Raw genomic sequence first — 15,759 nt, 5'->3', positions numbered from 1 at the left:
AAGGGGAGGGGTCGGTTGTCTTGGCAGTAGAACGCAGTCTCAAATTTTCATTCTGAGAGTGAATCGTGATTCTGCTCAGACCAGGATAAAATTAAGCTAATGCAAGTTTATAAGACAAGATAAAAATACCATGAAGAACCCAATGCATTGTTTCAAGGTTTGAGTTGATATATACCAAAAGGAGCTGATTTCTAATAAAAAGAAACAACCAAGGAGGAGAATTAAACCTATCTTGAACCTTCTACACAAGATGCTTCATTTGGAAAAAATGTGGCACTTTCGGACTCATGGTAGTCTTATCTCCCAGGTGGCACAAAAACTGCATGAGTACCACGAATGTGTAGTTATGTTATCCAGAACTCAACTTCCCTCATCTCAAGTGCATTTTTATGTGGAAGAGAGGAGGAAATAATTTGACATTAAGTCCCTTCTAAGAATTATCCAGCATTCACTACTCTCAACAACTGGCTCTTTCTTCTACTTAGTCATTTCACTTTCTAATACTTGTTGCAGTATCATTTGTATTGGACACTGTGATCATGATGTAATCATTTGGTCTCATAGGTCTTTAAGGCCTTTTGCAGAAGTTAATAAACATTTCAATCTCATTTTCAATTTCATCTTAAGTGCAGTTTGTGAGTGGGACAGAGAAGGAAAATCATTTAGTCGATCATTAAGGAAAATTACGTGCATGAGAAAAGATGTATTTTTCATCCATATTATGTTTAATGTAGGCTGATCCAAGATTTCTATGGAATCACTACATTTCAGAGGACTTAATCGAAAACAAGGTGACTCATTTTACTTGGTTGTGTTGGAACATCCTGCTACTTGCTCTAAATTTTTGGTTCCGATGTTGGTTTGAAGTAAAATGCTGTTTGCAGCTAGATCCATATATTCTGCCAGTTGTTCAAGGCAATATCCTTCAATTTGGAAAATTTAGTCTTTGATTCTTCAATTGATTTCTCTGCAAAGAACGTTGCTCCCCTTAATTTCTCAATACGTTTTCAAGAAATTCGGCTACCTGTAAGAGAGCATCAGTTGAACATAGTTCTAATTGCACGGAGGTGTAATCGACGCATGGGTATATTTTTGGATTTTCAGATCCTCTGTACTGTAGAAAGTTTTGTTCTTTTAGATTGTGACATTTATGATTACTGGCAGGAACAAGAATGTGGCGAAGAGGAGCAGATCGTGAAGGACATGCGGCCAATTTTGTGGAGACAGAACAGATAGTAAAGACCGACTTCTATGTTGCTTCTTACGTGCAGGTTCATGCCGCTTTTACAGCTTTCATCTTTTGTCTTGTTGCTAGTGTGTCAGAAGGTCAGGTTTCACAATCCCTCAAGTTGGTACAAGCCACATCAATGAGATGTAATCATAGATATTGTATCCTGAGATGTGGTTGGACATTAAAAGAAGTAGATGTAATTGTAGACACTGTATCTTGAGTTGTGGTTGGACATTATGTTGCTTCGTATGTGAAGGTTCTTTTACAGCTTTCAATGTTTGTGGTGTTGCTAGAGTGCCAAAAGATCCAGTTTCACTGGTACTAGCCACACCATGGGCTGATGTATTAAGAGATGTAATTGTAGATATTGTATCTCTAGATGTGGTTGGGCAATGGATTCTTAACGCCTGAGGTATGAGGCTTTCAGCAATAGTGGAAGCGGCAGAGGAGTCTTCCGTTGACTGGCCGGAAGACATGTGGAAGGTTCCAGACGGCATTGAACAGAAAGGAGGGGTTGGAGTCTTTTTGTCTTTCAAAATTCTAAGTAGTGCCTTTGCAGGCTTGAAAACAATGCTGGGCCTGTATATGCATATTTGCCTGTTAAAGAATGGACCTGTTAGAAATGTGCAAATGAGGAAAAGGGAGATTGTGTGGAGTTTGTGGCTGGCAGAAAGTTTGTGGGTGACGTTGGATATCTGTCATGATCCTACTTCTGAGACTTTATTTTTTGTTTCAGAGCCATTTTAGAGCTAAACCTGAAAATGGAAACTGAAATGAGGAGATTTTTAAAAGAGTGCAAGCCTTTTGGAGCACAAGGAGCAAGGCTGTAGAAATAATTTTTTTCTTTTTTTTGGAAAGTGCAGGAATGTATTAAAAGGGAAATAAATAGTTTAGTTAGGCTCATACCTCTAGGCATGAATATTGGTATATGCTAGTGGTTATTTGATCAGTCAGAAAATTGACGTGTTCATATAGTTTCTGGCCTTTTGTAACCGCATAAAAGTAGCTTCTGAGTGTTAGTCAGATAGTTGTCGTCTACATTTCCTTCTGGCTTTGTAAAGATCATAAAAACAGTTCAGAAAATTGTGGCGTTCATATACTTTCTGGCCTTTTGAACCACATAAATGTAGCTTCCAAGTGTTAGTCAGGTAGTTGTAGTCTATGCATTTCTGGGTTTGTTAAGAAACATAAACACCATTTTTGAGTTGCCTGTGCTATGGTTGACTATGATATCTAGACAAAGGTACACATTACTGAACATATGTTTATGGTTCTGGGCAGGTTCGAGGCTCCATACCATTGCTATGGGAGCAAATTGTGGACTTAACCTACAAGCCTCAACCAAGACTCGTCCATATTGACCAAACAGTATGTGTGCACGCTTGTGTGTGTGTGTGTGTGGGGGTGGGGGGTGGGGGGGGGGGGTCTGTGTGTGCATGTGTTTGTTTTTTTATTGTATTCTCATTTTTGTAAGCAAGAGTGGGCAGTCTCATGAAAGATTCTCTTTAACTTTGCACAGCTCCTTCCTTGCTTGTACTACTCTGTCTTTTGCTCAGTAGACATTTGTGGAACCGTGGACTTCTTTTTTTGAATTAACATTTTACCCTTCGTCTTTCCCTTGGAAGTTTCTATATCCGAAGTATTGGATATAGGTGTACGCGTAGCGAATGTCAAGGAGCTTGTCAACATTGAATAGCCATCTAAAGCATGGTCTATAAGTCATTGAATACTGGAAGTTTCTGCTTCAGACAATATCTCTGAAGTTCTTTAGGTAGACTGCAACAATATCGCTCCATCTGCTCTTTAAAGGAGAGGCTGCCTGGAGACCTTCCAAAAAGAAGCTACTAGTATAGAAATATCCCAAAATCTCTAACTGTAGGTGGAAAGTGTATCTTCCTTCTGCATCCTCAAATGATTCCATGCAGTTAATACTTGTGCTTCATATTGTGGTGTCAACCAAAGAGACGAAAACAGTCTCTTAAACCCCACCCAACTGCGAGGTGCCTTTCGGTGGTTGGATTTTGACTTATATTCCTTGCATGCCTTTTAATGTCAGAACTTGAAAACTGTTAATGCTTCTACCTGAAAACAAGTTGCATCGAGACACGATAGAGCGCAGTTGTCTACCCAGATGCTAAGTTAGGTGCCCCTTTTGGTACTTCTCTTTATAGTAACAATCCATAGAGTTACAACTGCCAGGTAGTTGCTCTGCGGATTTGCAACCATGCACTCAATCTGGCAATGAGGACCGCCAGTGCACTAGTTAATAGGCACTGAGGCCAGGAGAAACATTTATAAAAGCTGGCGTTCCCAAAAGCTCTATCAGCCAAAAACAGAAGATGACCCAAAAGCTTGTCAAGTCAACTGTTGTCACAAACAGGGGCGCACAACAATATCAAATGTACTCTGATACTTTACTTAAGCTAATGAGATAGAGAGAAGGAGAGAGATAGAAAGAAGATCGACATTGTAGTGGGACCAAAAGATTGGCTGGTCCCCCCTCAAAGAATATCTGTATTAATGGTGACTTCTAAGCCAATGAGATAGAGAGAGATAGAAAGAAGATCGACACCGTACTGGGACCAAAAGATGGGCTGGTCCCCCCCTCAAAGAATATCTTTATTAATGGGGAGAATTTAACATATAATCAATCAGACTCGATGGGACTTGGAAGCGTTTGCTTCCTAATCTCAGGGCAAAACCCTAATTTGAGGAACTTTTGTTCCTCACTCAAAATCCTTGAGAACCAAGGTTTTCAACTGTGGAACACAATATCCAGTCTCAAGGCACGGTATCCCTATAACTCTATTTCGACTCTATACCCAGAGTCCTCTTGAATAGAAATCTTTGCATCAACTCTTCTATCGTGGACATGAAGTCCCTCCTCGGGAATCTCTACTCTTTGATCCAAACTCGAAAGTCTACAACACTCAGATCTATAAATCTATTCAGAATCTTAGGGTGCGGAACCCGTTGGGCTGATCTGGCTTTGTTTCCACAAAGCGCTTTTCTCTTGTAGAGGCACTTGCCGTCCTTTGCTCCTACTCCTCCGTGCGAAGGGAGAGCACCTGCAAACAAACACTTTAGATCAAACCATCTAAACATAAATAGCATCTCGTGTGAAGATTCATCGGAAAGCAACTCCTTAGAACTCTGTGTAGAGGACCTTTCCTTTCAAATCTATACACCAGAAAGGCGTGCTCTCGGGTTCTTTCTCATAGATCAGCCTTGTCTACGATGTAGGCTGAAAACAGAGAAAAATAGCAGCTTGTCGTGATGGAAACAATCTTTGGAGGTATTTCTTCGCAATGAAACTCTTCTACTTGGTCCTGGGGACATCTGGTACATTGTGGTCAGCTATAGGGGTCGTTGGCATCATCATCTTGGTAGCTGAAATCTGCAGCAGCCTATAGGAAGCTTTGGCCCTTCTCTTCCTGATGCTTGAGAGTGGGGGAGGAGGCGCTTTCATATGTCCAGGTAGCCCCGTACGAAAAGGGGTCCTCTTCCTGTCTTTGCAGGAATAGAGGAGAGAGAGAGAAATAAAATGAAATGAAATGTTATATTAACGTCTTCGAAAGGCCAAAATGACCTCTCCATACATCTCCATCCATCTGTATTACCAGATCTCCCATGGTGGTCTACTGAGGGTCCCCCTACCTGAACTCCATAGAGCATAGCTGGAGTCACTAGAGTGTCAAAGAGCCATAGCTTTGTTCGCGGTTCCTGAAACTGAACCTGCGAACACATCCTCTCCAGTCCTCCCAAAGCTGCATATGCTCTCGTCAGTTTAGTCTCTGATGCTCTCCTTAGTGAAAACACTGGTCCACTGAATACTACCCCAAGATAGGTATATGCATCTGTGTACTCCACAGTCTCTTGGCCATACATAAATGTGGGTGCCGACCTCCTGACCCACTGTGGTGTGGTGTTGAACACCATAACCTTGGTTTTTCCCAGATTGACGGACAATCCACTGTCACGAGCAAATGTATGCAGAGCATCCAAATGACGCTGCATCCCCTCTGGGGAGTCTGAAATCAGCACAATATCATCAGCATATAATAACAGCGGAATCCATGTCCCTGCTAGCTGAGCCCCCCTGTCTCCCTGCCGCTCTGCATAGTCTGAAAACTCATCCACATACATCCCAAAAAGAGTCGGGGATAGTGGGCATCCCTGCTTTACTCCAATAGTGGGGTGGACCATGTCAGACATTCCCTTAGTGGTGCGTACCCGTCCCATCACTGTCCTGTATAGAGCCAGAAAACCCCATATCAGCTCTATAGGCACACCCATGTCCTGTAGTCTGTGTATAAGTCTGGCTCTCGGTACTGTGTCAAAAGCTTTGCGGAAATCCACAAAGCTACAATAGATTCTCTTGCCATGGTGTTTACCCTCCTCAATAATAGCTCTGAGTGTCAGAATCTGGTCAAGAGTGGAGAAACCTCTCTTGAAACCTGCTTGCCCTGGTGCTCTTATTCCCTCTCGCTCTGCCCATCTACTCAGCTCCTGCTCAAGGACGGATGCATACAACCTAGCTAATGTGTGGCCAACCATGATGGTGCGATAATTCGCGGGAATCATGGGATCTCCTGACTTGAAAATAGGCACAATCGTAGACATACTCCAGGTCTCCGGGAAGCCTTCATACATGGCTCGATTAAACATCATAGCCAGGAGCTCTGCAAGCATATCCCTAGCATGGATGAAGTGCTCTGCTACTAGACCATCATGATCATGCTCTCTCCTTGTCTTCATCCTGTCAATGGCTTTCCTTACCCTCTCGGTAGTAAAGAAAGAACATGTCTCTGGGCATGTCTCTAGTGGGTCCGGCAGAGGTGGTTGCCCTGATGCTGTGTAGAGAGATGTGGCATATTCCCCCCATGTCTCAGTGGAGGTGACCGCGGGTGGTGGTGAATGCTCGTGGAATAGCCTCCATGCTTCGCCCGAGTCCTGACTTATAAATAGCTGATATAGATCCCGCTCTAGCTGAGATAGATAGGCCCTTTTCTTTCGTCGCACTAGGCGGCGAAAGATAATCCGTGACTGTCGATGTGTGGTAATACCCGTGAGCACTTCCCTCTGTAGTTTGATCCTCGTCTCTTTGCACTCCTCATCATACCAACTGTTCTGGGGCATGTTCCCAGATCGTCTCCTTGTGGGCTGGCTGTGGGGGTATGCCTCTGATGCTACATCATGGAGCGTCTCTGTCAAAATCTGAGTGAGTTCATCTAGTGGCCGTCTCGGCTCCTGGGTGCATAGCTGCTCCCCCCCCCCCCGTAGAGAGAGAATGGCCCCTTTTGAGAGGAGGGAGTTGTAGCGTAGAGAGAGAGTGGTCTTTCCTAGCGTAGAGAGAGAAAGAAGTTTAGGCCTAGAGAGAGAGTGGATGGATTTGAGGGGTAGAGAGAGAAAATCCGAGAGCATATATATATATATATATATATATATATATATGAATGATATATTAACGTCTTCAAAAGGCCAAAATGACCTATGAGACCATCAGATACAAAGTGGTGAATCTAATACAATGTCTGAAGTACAAGTACTGAAAGTACAAAAAATGAAAACTGAAAATGGAGTGTGAGATATGAAATGTGAAATGTGAAAAGTGAAAATGTAGAAAAGGCCCTCAATGGCAATTTGGGTGTCGTGCTAGAATGCCTCTGATCCTCTGCTGGAGTCTCCGTCGATGGAGTGTGCTCCTGTGTCTCGGTCGTGGTCGTCTCGATCTCCCGAGCTCGGTCGCCCTGTCAATGAGGGTGCCTCTGGTATGAATGCGGGTACAACCCTGTGCTGGTGGTTGGTCTCTTGGCTCCCTCGATCCAAAGAAGTCTGTGATTTGTCTCTGCGACTGTCGTACTCCATGTCTCCCCAGCAGACTATCTCTATGTTGGTGTAGCTCAAGTAGATATAAGCCAAGGCATCTCTGGTCCTGATACCTCATGACTCTATCTAGGGGTCCAAAACCCTCCCTGAATAAGCAATGGAAGCGCCCTCGTATCTCATAATACACAGTGCAGTGGCATATGTAGTGTAGCTCTGTCTCTGGCTCTCTACCGCATAGTTGACATATCCTAGACTTTGGTGGTATCCCTCTGAATCTACCCGTCTCAATCTCCAGCTGGTGTGAGGATGTGCGAATTTGACCAATAGCACATCGCAGACCATGAGATAAATGAGTGTCCATGTAGTTCGGACGAGTCACAAACCCATCTCTTGAAAGTTGGAGAAGGTGCTCTTTGTAGAAAGCCATCTTCGTGCCCAACTCCTGTATCGGCTCTACCCATGTCCTCCTGGTGTCCAACTCTAAAAGATCCTGACGAATGAGTCTAGTGATCTCCGTCCGTGTGACTGGCAGGGAGGGTGCATCCAGGGAATACTGAAAGGGGGGCAATCTATCCATGCTGAGACCATGCCTCTGAAACCATGAGGTCATCTGTGCATACCAACATGATGCATCTCCCTGCATCGCTAACTGTCTAGAGGACTCAAGAGCCAGTCTAGTATATCTGCCTCTATGTGTATCCCATAGACTGTGCATAAAAGACACTGATCTAGTAAGAGCCTCAATCTCTATAGGAGGGGCGGCTACCTCCGCTCGAATAATCGCATGTGGTACAGAGGCCTTGGCTCTAATCATCCGGGATATCATAAATACCAAGGGTCTCTCCATATTCCTCCAACTGTCATGATTCACAGATGGTCCCCAAACTTGGACCCCATAAAGCATAGCTGAAGCAACCAAAGTATCAAAGAGCCATAGTTTTGTTCGTGGTTCTTGAAACTGAACCTGCGAACACATCCTCTCTAGCCCTCCCAATGCCGCATAGGCTCTAGATAGTCTAGTCTCTGCTACTCTCCTCAGGGTAAACCTCGGTCCCGTGAATACCACCCCCAGATATGTATATTCATCTGTGTACTCCACAGTGTCCTGGCCATATACGAGTGTAGGTGCCGATCTCTTGACCCATTGTGGTGTTGTGTTAAACACCATAACCTTGGTTTTACCAAGGTTCACAGATAGTCCACTATCCTCTGCAAAGTTGTGCAATGCATCCAAATGTCTTTGCATGCCCTCTGGCGACTCTGACATCAACACAATATCATCAGCATATAATAACAAGGGGATCCATGTCCCTGCCAGCTGAGCGCCTCTGTCACCCTCTCTGTCAATGTAGTCAGAGACCTCATCTACATACATACCAAAAAGTGTAGGGGACAAAGGACACCCCTGTTTCACTCCAATAGTGGAATGAACAATGTCATAAATCCCCTCAAGAGTGCGTACCTGGCCAGTCACTGAGCCGTATAAAGCCATGATCCCCCATATGATCTCTGTGGGTACTCCCAACTTCAGTAGCCTGTGCATCAATCTGGCCCTCGGCGCTGTGTCAAAAGCCTTGCGGAAGTCCACAAAGCAACAATACATCCGTCTCCCATGTGCCCGACCCTCCTCAATAATGGCTATGAGTGTAAGAATATGGTCCAAAGTGGAGAAACCCCTCCTGAATCCAGCCTGTCGTGCTGCTCGTATGCCCTCATTTTCTGCCCATTTACTCAGTTTGCTGTTCAAGAATGGATGCATACAACGGTGCCAATGTGTGCCCTATCATAATAGTACGGTAGTTCCCTGGCACCGTGGGGTCCCCTGCCTTGAAAAGAGGTACAATAGTAGATAATCTCCAGGACTCGGGTAGTCCCTCACACATGACACGGTTAAACAACCGCGCAAGAACCTCTGACAGTAAATCTCTAGCATGTATCAAGTGCTCTGCCACCAAACCATCATGATCATATGCTCTCCTAGTCCTCATCCTGTCAATGGCGTTCTTCACCATCTCAGTGGTAAAGAAGGTACTAGTGGCTGGACATGGCTCTAGAGGGTCTGGTAATGGTGGTTGCCCAGGTACTATATATAATGATGCTGCATATTGACCCCAAATCTCGGGAGAGGTAATCACTGGAGGAGGTGAGTGCTCATGGAAGAGACGCCAAGCCTCACCTGAATCTCGGCTCAAAAAGAGCTGATACAAATCACGTTCCATCTGGGCTAAAAAGGCCCGCTTCTTCCGTCGCACTAAACGCCGAAGGGTAATCCGAGACTGTCTATATGTAATGACTCCAAGTATAAGCTCGCTCTGAATCAGAACTCTCATCTCTCTGCACTCCTCATCATACCAACTATTCTGAGGCATGTTCCCAGAACGTCTTCTCTGATCTGGTTGAGTGTGTGGGTATGCCTCTGCTGCTGCCCCATGCAAGATCTTCGTCAATAAAGTGGTGATCTCCTCTACTGTATATACAGGCTCGGCTGCCCCCATCTGTCTGTAAATCTCTTCCACATAAACTGAATCCGTCTCTGGTGTAAAAGTATACCGTGTGTGTGCACTCCTCCGTGGTGTCTGAGAGACACTATACTGGAAAGAGACTGAAAAAGTCAGGAGAGCATGATCCACTGCTACTCCAACAGGCCTAGTGCCCACACTAAGATCCTGAATATGAGAGATGAAGCTCGGTGAAGTCATGACATAGTCCACTGTACTGGCCCCATGTCTGTGTGGAAAGCATGTGAATCCCCCAGACGAAGGAAAAATCTCTAGACCATTAAGTATGGCCAGACCATGCGTAGTTGTCATCTCCATGAGATATCTCCCATACTCTGTGTGCTCTTTATCTTGTGAGTGTCTGTCAAGTCCCATCTCCGATATATCCATCTCTCTAAGCATCTCCTCCGAGGTATCATAAAATACCGTTTGGGAGTTGGCCATCCTGGCATTAAAGTCTCCCAAGAGAATGAGGGGATTGCCCTCTAGGTGAGGTATAGACTAATGTGCTAGGGGGAAAGTAACATATAGCAATGTATAAGAATCTGCCTGTCTCAGCTCTCAGTCTCACCCACATGTATCTCGCCTGGTCATCTCTCCGGACAATCTGTAATAGCGGTTGCAACTCTTCCTTGAATAAGACTGCTACCCCTCCTGAACCTCGACTTCCATGCTGGGATCTTGCGTCTGGCCGACAAGCTGTCTCCCATAAATAACCAGTCACACTTGGCATCAACTGTCCAGATTTTTGATGTGTCTCTGAGTAAAAGACAATGTCTCTATCTCTGAACCTGTCTTCAAAGGCACCCACATCCAGCCTATATGATCCATTACAATTCCATGCCGCCATCCGGAGTGTGGTCCCATATGTCTCGCACCGTCATGCTGTGCGTTTTTCCAAAACCACTACTTTCCCTCCTCTGTAAAAGGCAATTTTTCCCTTCTCCCTTGCTGCCTTGATCTCTGGCATCAACTCTTGCATATGTGCTATTTGTGCTAAAGTAAGGTCATCCCCCATAAATATTCCAGTTTTCTTAAGTGCTGGTCTCTTCTTCAGGAATTCCTTCCTTGCTTCCAAAGTCGGGAAACGCAAAATAAGTGCTTTCTCTTTGACGTTTCCCTTCTCATCCACTCCCTTCTTTCCTACTCTCCAAGCACCTGTGTGCATAGGTTCCGGGATGCCCATGCGCTGCAAGAGTTCCTTCACTCCGTCTTCTACATTTTCGGTGTCTTTGATACCAGTAATACGCACATGGAGGGCTCTAGTCCTCCTCTTCTGTTCCTCCTCAATGGTCATATTGATGATGGTAGAAGTTTGTGCGGCTTCTTGCATCCGGGCCTTCCCTTTCTTTGCACCTTCGATCCATTTTTGTGCTTCATCAACTTTCTCCTGTGTTTTAGAAAGGTGCTCTGCCCATGAGGAAGCCTCTTTCGAGTTTTGTTCTTCTCCTTCGCGCAGAGTTTTCACCTGCTCCTTAATATCTTCGAGCTCCTTTAACATCGAGGGCTGATTTCCCCCTTCAGTTTTGGGCATAATTTTGCAAGCTGCAAGTTCCCCTTTAAGCTCTGCAATCAATGCATCTTTTTCCTTCATGCATTTTTCCACATTGGTTTTCCAAGATTCAAAGCTTGTAATTGCCTCATCCAACTTTTTCTGCATAATACATTCCATTACATTCACTTCTGCACGCATTAGAGCCTGCATCTCCCCTTTCACAGATAGATACATCTCATCATGCCTACCGAGCATCGCTTTATCTAATTCTTTCCTCATATCTGCATACATAAAATTCTTATAACTATCTGCGTTTGCGTACATCTCTTTCCTGATGTCATCTCTCATAAAGCTGAGCTCAGATTTAATCATCACTTGAACCCTTTCCATCATTAAATCATCTTGGACTCTGACGGTTTTCCTGCTCGCAGTGAGCTTGGTGAGAGTATACTATCTCTGTTCCTCTGCTTGAAAGTGGCTTTCATTTTTTGTGGGGTGGTGAAGCCACTTGCATCACCATCCTCAACTGGTTGGTCCATCTAAGAAAGAAGAACAAAGCGAGCACTGAGTCAAGGCCCTCACCAGCGGAGGTCTCGCCTCCGCCCTGGTTGGCCTCTCCCTAGTCACCAGGTACTTGCCCTCGTCTTGGCTGACTCCTCGCCCTAGCCCTGGCAGGCTGGTCTCGTCCCGCCCTCTTGACACAGGACCAGCAACTTGCCCAGGCCTAGCAGCTCGCCCTTGATCAGGTTCAGCAGCTCGCCCAGGACCCTCGTCCAGTAGAGAGAGAGCTCGCCCCCTCGTCCCTCGTCCAACAGGTTGGCAACGCGACCGCTCGCCCTCGCCTCAGCCAGCTCGCCTTCGCCCACGATCCTCGCCAAGAGCCTGCTCGCCCTCGCCCTCGCCCTGAGCCTGCTCGCTCTCGCCTCAGCCAGCTCGTCCCTCAACCATTAGGTTGCCCTCGCCTGAGCCTGCTCGTCCCTCGTCCCACGTCTGAGCCTGCTCGTCCCTCATCCACAGCAGGTTGCCCTCGTCCCTTGCCACAGCAGGTCGCCCTCGTCCCTCGTCCACAGCAGAGGTCGCCCTCGCCCTCGCCACAGCAGGTCGCCTCGCCCTCGTCCACAGTAGGTCGCCCTCGCCCTTGTCCAGAGAGAGAGAGAGAGAGAGAGAGAGAGAGAGAGAGAGAGAGAGAGAGAGAGAGAGAGAGCGTAGAGAGAGAAAACCCGTGACTCTGTCCGTTTAGAGAGAGAAAAAAAAACTCTTCCTCTCTCCAGTACCCCCTCTCCCCCCCCCCCTTTGTCGCGGCCTCTCAATCATGAGAAAGCCAAATAGCAAGGATGACCCGGTGGAGGATGCCATCCAAAAATGCAAAGAAGAACTGAGCGAGTCCGTCAGCAAGATCAACCGCCACCTCTTAGGTACTATTAACGGCCTCGACGCACACGTGGCAGCACAAGAAAGCACGATACGTACACTCGAAGATCGTGTGAAGGCCCAAGATGAGGAAATCGCACTACTCAAGAAAGAGCTTGCAGAGGTTCTATCGCAGAATGTCCTTGAAGATAGAGAACTTCAACCCTCTATCATTGAAGAGCTTAACACGATCAAGGAACAAGTACGGGCCATCAAAGAAGGTGGGGAGCAACAAAAAGAAATGACGACCTCGTGGGTAGATGTCATCACAAAGACCCAGCAGAAAGCAGAAAAGGCCGAAAAATGGATCGAGATTGTCAAGAAAGGGAAAGGCAAGGAAATGACTCCCACCCCCACACCAACCATCATCAACCTGACACTCGAAGAGGAGCAAAGGAGACGTGTGCGGGCCTTACACGTAAGGGTATGTGGCCTTAGAGACCAAGATAATGTAGACAAAGAGGTGAAAGAACTCATGACCTTGGTGGGGGTCAACGAGCAGACACATACAAGGGCTTGGAGAGTGGGCACTAAGAAAAGTGGGAGCAATGGAGAAACCTCGAAGGAAAGGGCACTCATTCTCCGCTTCCCCTCTATGAACGTCTTCAAAAGGCCAAATGGCAAAATGACCTATGAGACCAAAAGGTTACATGTGGTGAATCTAATAACAGGTCTGGGTCCAAAAAGTACAAAGCATTGAAAAGAAAATAGTGGGTAGGGGTGGGGTGAAAGCTGATACAAAGGGGATACAAAGGGTGAGCTGATACAATGGAGCTCTCTGACAATAGAGGCGTCATATACATATACATAAGTATCCAAAAGGCTGTAGAGGTTTGATGTCCTCCAAGGTAAGCACTTTGTTGGGACGGCTCCTATGTTGTGCCAGTATGGTATGGATCCTGTGTCGCAATCTGCGTCGATGTCGAGAGGGCCCCCTCATCCGTGGGCGATGGGACCGCCCCAACTCTATCGCTCGATCAAGCAATATGGCTCTGGTGCCTTTGGTGGTGCTATGCTGTGGGGGCTGCTCGAACTCTTGTGTCTGTGACTGAAAGAAATCTGTAATCTGCCGTTGTCGTTGGATCTCTCTCATTGTGCCCCTCTTCAAGAGGTCCTCTCTGCGTCTGCGAATCTCCAGTAAGTATAATCCGAAGCATCTCTGATCGTGGTATCTCATGACTTTAGAAAGTGATCCAAAACCCTCTCTGAATAGACAGTGAAAGCGGTCTCGTATCTCAATAATATATTGGCAGTGATGTATGTGATGTAGCTCTGTCTAGGGCTCTATGTGGCACACCTGACAAATCATGGACTCAATGGGTACTCCTCTAAATCTGCCCGTCTCGATCTCTAGCTGATGTGAGGATGTGTGTATTTGACCAATAGCATATGATCACAAAACCATCCTTAGTAAGCTGGAGAAGATGCTCTCTATAGAAAGACATCTTCCTACCCAACTCATGTGTAGGATGTCCTCTTCGTATCCAACTGAATCAAGTCCTGTCTGATGAGCCTAGTAATCTTTGCCCTAGTGAGAAAGATGGAGGGTGCGTCCAGAGAGTATTGAAATGGGGGTAGCCGATCCATACTAAAGCCATGTAAGTGAAACCAAGATGCCATCTCTGCATACCAACATGATCTATCTCCCTACAATGCCAGCTATCGCGAAGACTAGTGCTAATCGAGTATATCTGTCTCTAGGGAGAGCCCAGGTGCTATGCATAAATGAAATTGATTGAGTGAGTGCCTCCAGTACCAATGGAGGTGCAGCAAGCTCCGCCCTAACAATGTCATGTGGTATTGAGGCCTTCGCCCTAATCATATGAGAAATCATAGACACCAAGGGCCTCTCCATACATCTCCATCCATCAGTACTGCCAGCTCTGCTATGATGATCAATTGAGGGGCCCCATATCTCCACTCCGTACAACATGGCCGAAGTGACCAAAGTGTCAAAGAGCCAAAGCTTTGTCCGAGGCTCCTGGAACTGAACCTGTGAGCATATCCTCTCAAGTCTCCCCAATGCTGCATAGGCTCTGGTCAATACACGCCTCAGGGAAAATACTGGACCACTGAAAACCGCCCCAAGATAAGTATATGCATCTGCATACTCCACAGTCTCTCGACCATATGTAAAGGCGGGGGCGGACCTCCTTACCCATTGTGTCGTAGTGTTAAACACTATTACCTTGGTCTTACCAAGGTTCACTGACAATCCACTGTCCTAAGCAAATGCATGCAATGCATCCAAATGACGTTGCGAGAATTTGAGATCAGCACAATATCATCAGCATATAATAGCAACAGAATCCACGTCCCTGCAAGCTGAGCACCTCTATCACCCTCTATCTGTACATAATCTGACAACTCATCTACATATATCCCAAAGAGAGTGGGAGATAGGGGACAGCCCTGCTTCACCCCAATAGTGGAGTGAACCACGTCGGACATGCCCTGAGTAGTGCGTACCCGCCCTACCACTGTCCTGTATAAAGCTAAGATCCCCCAAATCAGCTCTGTGGGCACCCCCATGTCCTGCAATCTACGTATGAGTCTGGCTCGTGGCACTGTATCAAAGGCTTTGCGGAAATCCACAAAGCTACAATAAATCCTCTTGGCATGGTGTCTACCCTCCTCAATAATGGCTTTGAGTGTCAAAATCTGGTCAAGAGTGGAGAAACCTCTCCTGAACTCTGTCTGTCCTGTTGCCCTTATGCCCTCTCTCTCTGCCCATATACTCAACTCATGCTCAAGAATTGATGCATATAGCCTAGCCAGAGTGTGACTAACCATGATGGTGCGGTAATTCCCGTAAAGCATAGGATCTCTCGACTTGAAGATAGGTACAATCGTGGACATACTCCAAATCTCAGGAAAACCCTCATACAGGGCTCTATTAGACATCGTAGCAAGAGGCTGCAAGCATATCTGTGGCATGAATTAAGTGCTCTGCTACCAGACCGTCATGATCCTGTGCTCTTCCTTTCTTCATCCTGCCAATGGCTTTCCTTACCCTCTCAGCAGTAAAGAAAGTACATATCTCTGGACATGCCTCTGGAGGGTTAGGCAAAGGTGGTTGCCCCGATGTATAGAAAGATGTAGCATATTCCCCCCATGTCTCTGTGGAAGTAATGGCTGGCGGTGGAGAGTACTCGTGGAAAAGCCTCCATGCCTCACTAGAGTCCTGACTCATAAACAACTGATACAGATCACTAACTGAGATAGGTAAGCCCTCTTCTTTCGTGGCACTAGGTAATCCATGACTGTCTATGTGTAGTATACCCATGAGCACCTCT

At 46.1% G+C, this 15,759-nt stretch overlaps 1 protein-coding gene across 4 annotated transcripts in view; it reads left to right on the top strand.

Moving 5' to 3' along the window:
• The window catches only part of LOC147440688 (phosphoinositide phosphatase SAC6-like), a 180,158-nt gene that overhangs the window by 21,913 nt on the left and 142,486 nt on the right, over nucleotides 1-15,759 (top strand). For all 4 annotated transcript variants that reach the window (XM_086482533.1, XM_086482534.1, XM_086482535.1 and 1 more), the window contains exons 7-11: nucleotides 735-791; nucleotides 885-918; nucleotides 1,004-1,084; nucleotides 1,165-1,271; nucleotides 2,513-2,599. In XM_086482533.1, the coding sequence (XP_086338659.1) occupies nucleotides 735-791; nucleotides 885-918; nucleotides 1,004-1,084; nucleotides 1,165-1,271; nucleotides 2,513-2,599 (366 nt within the window). The remainder of the gene's footprint in view (nucleotides 1-734; nucleotides 792-884; nucleotides 919-1,003; nucleotides 1,085-1,164; nucleotides 1,272-2,512; nucleotides 2,600-15,759) is intronic.

The sequence above is a fragment of the Adiantum capillus-veneris genome, chromosome 15 (assembly GCF_014529385.1).
Source record: "Adiantum capillus-veneris isolate H3 chromosome 15, ASM1452938v2, whole genome shotgun sequence".
Lineage (NCBI taxonomy): Eukaryota > Viridiplantae > Streptophyta > Polypodiopsida > Polypodiales > Pteridaceae > Adiantum > Adiantum capillus-veneris.
Note: the sequence above shows the minus strand (reverse complement) of the source record. Positions and strands in the feature narration are given on the sequence as shown.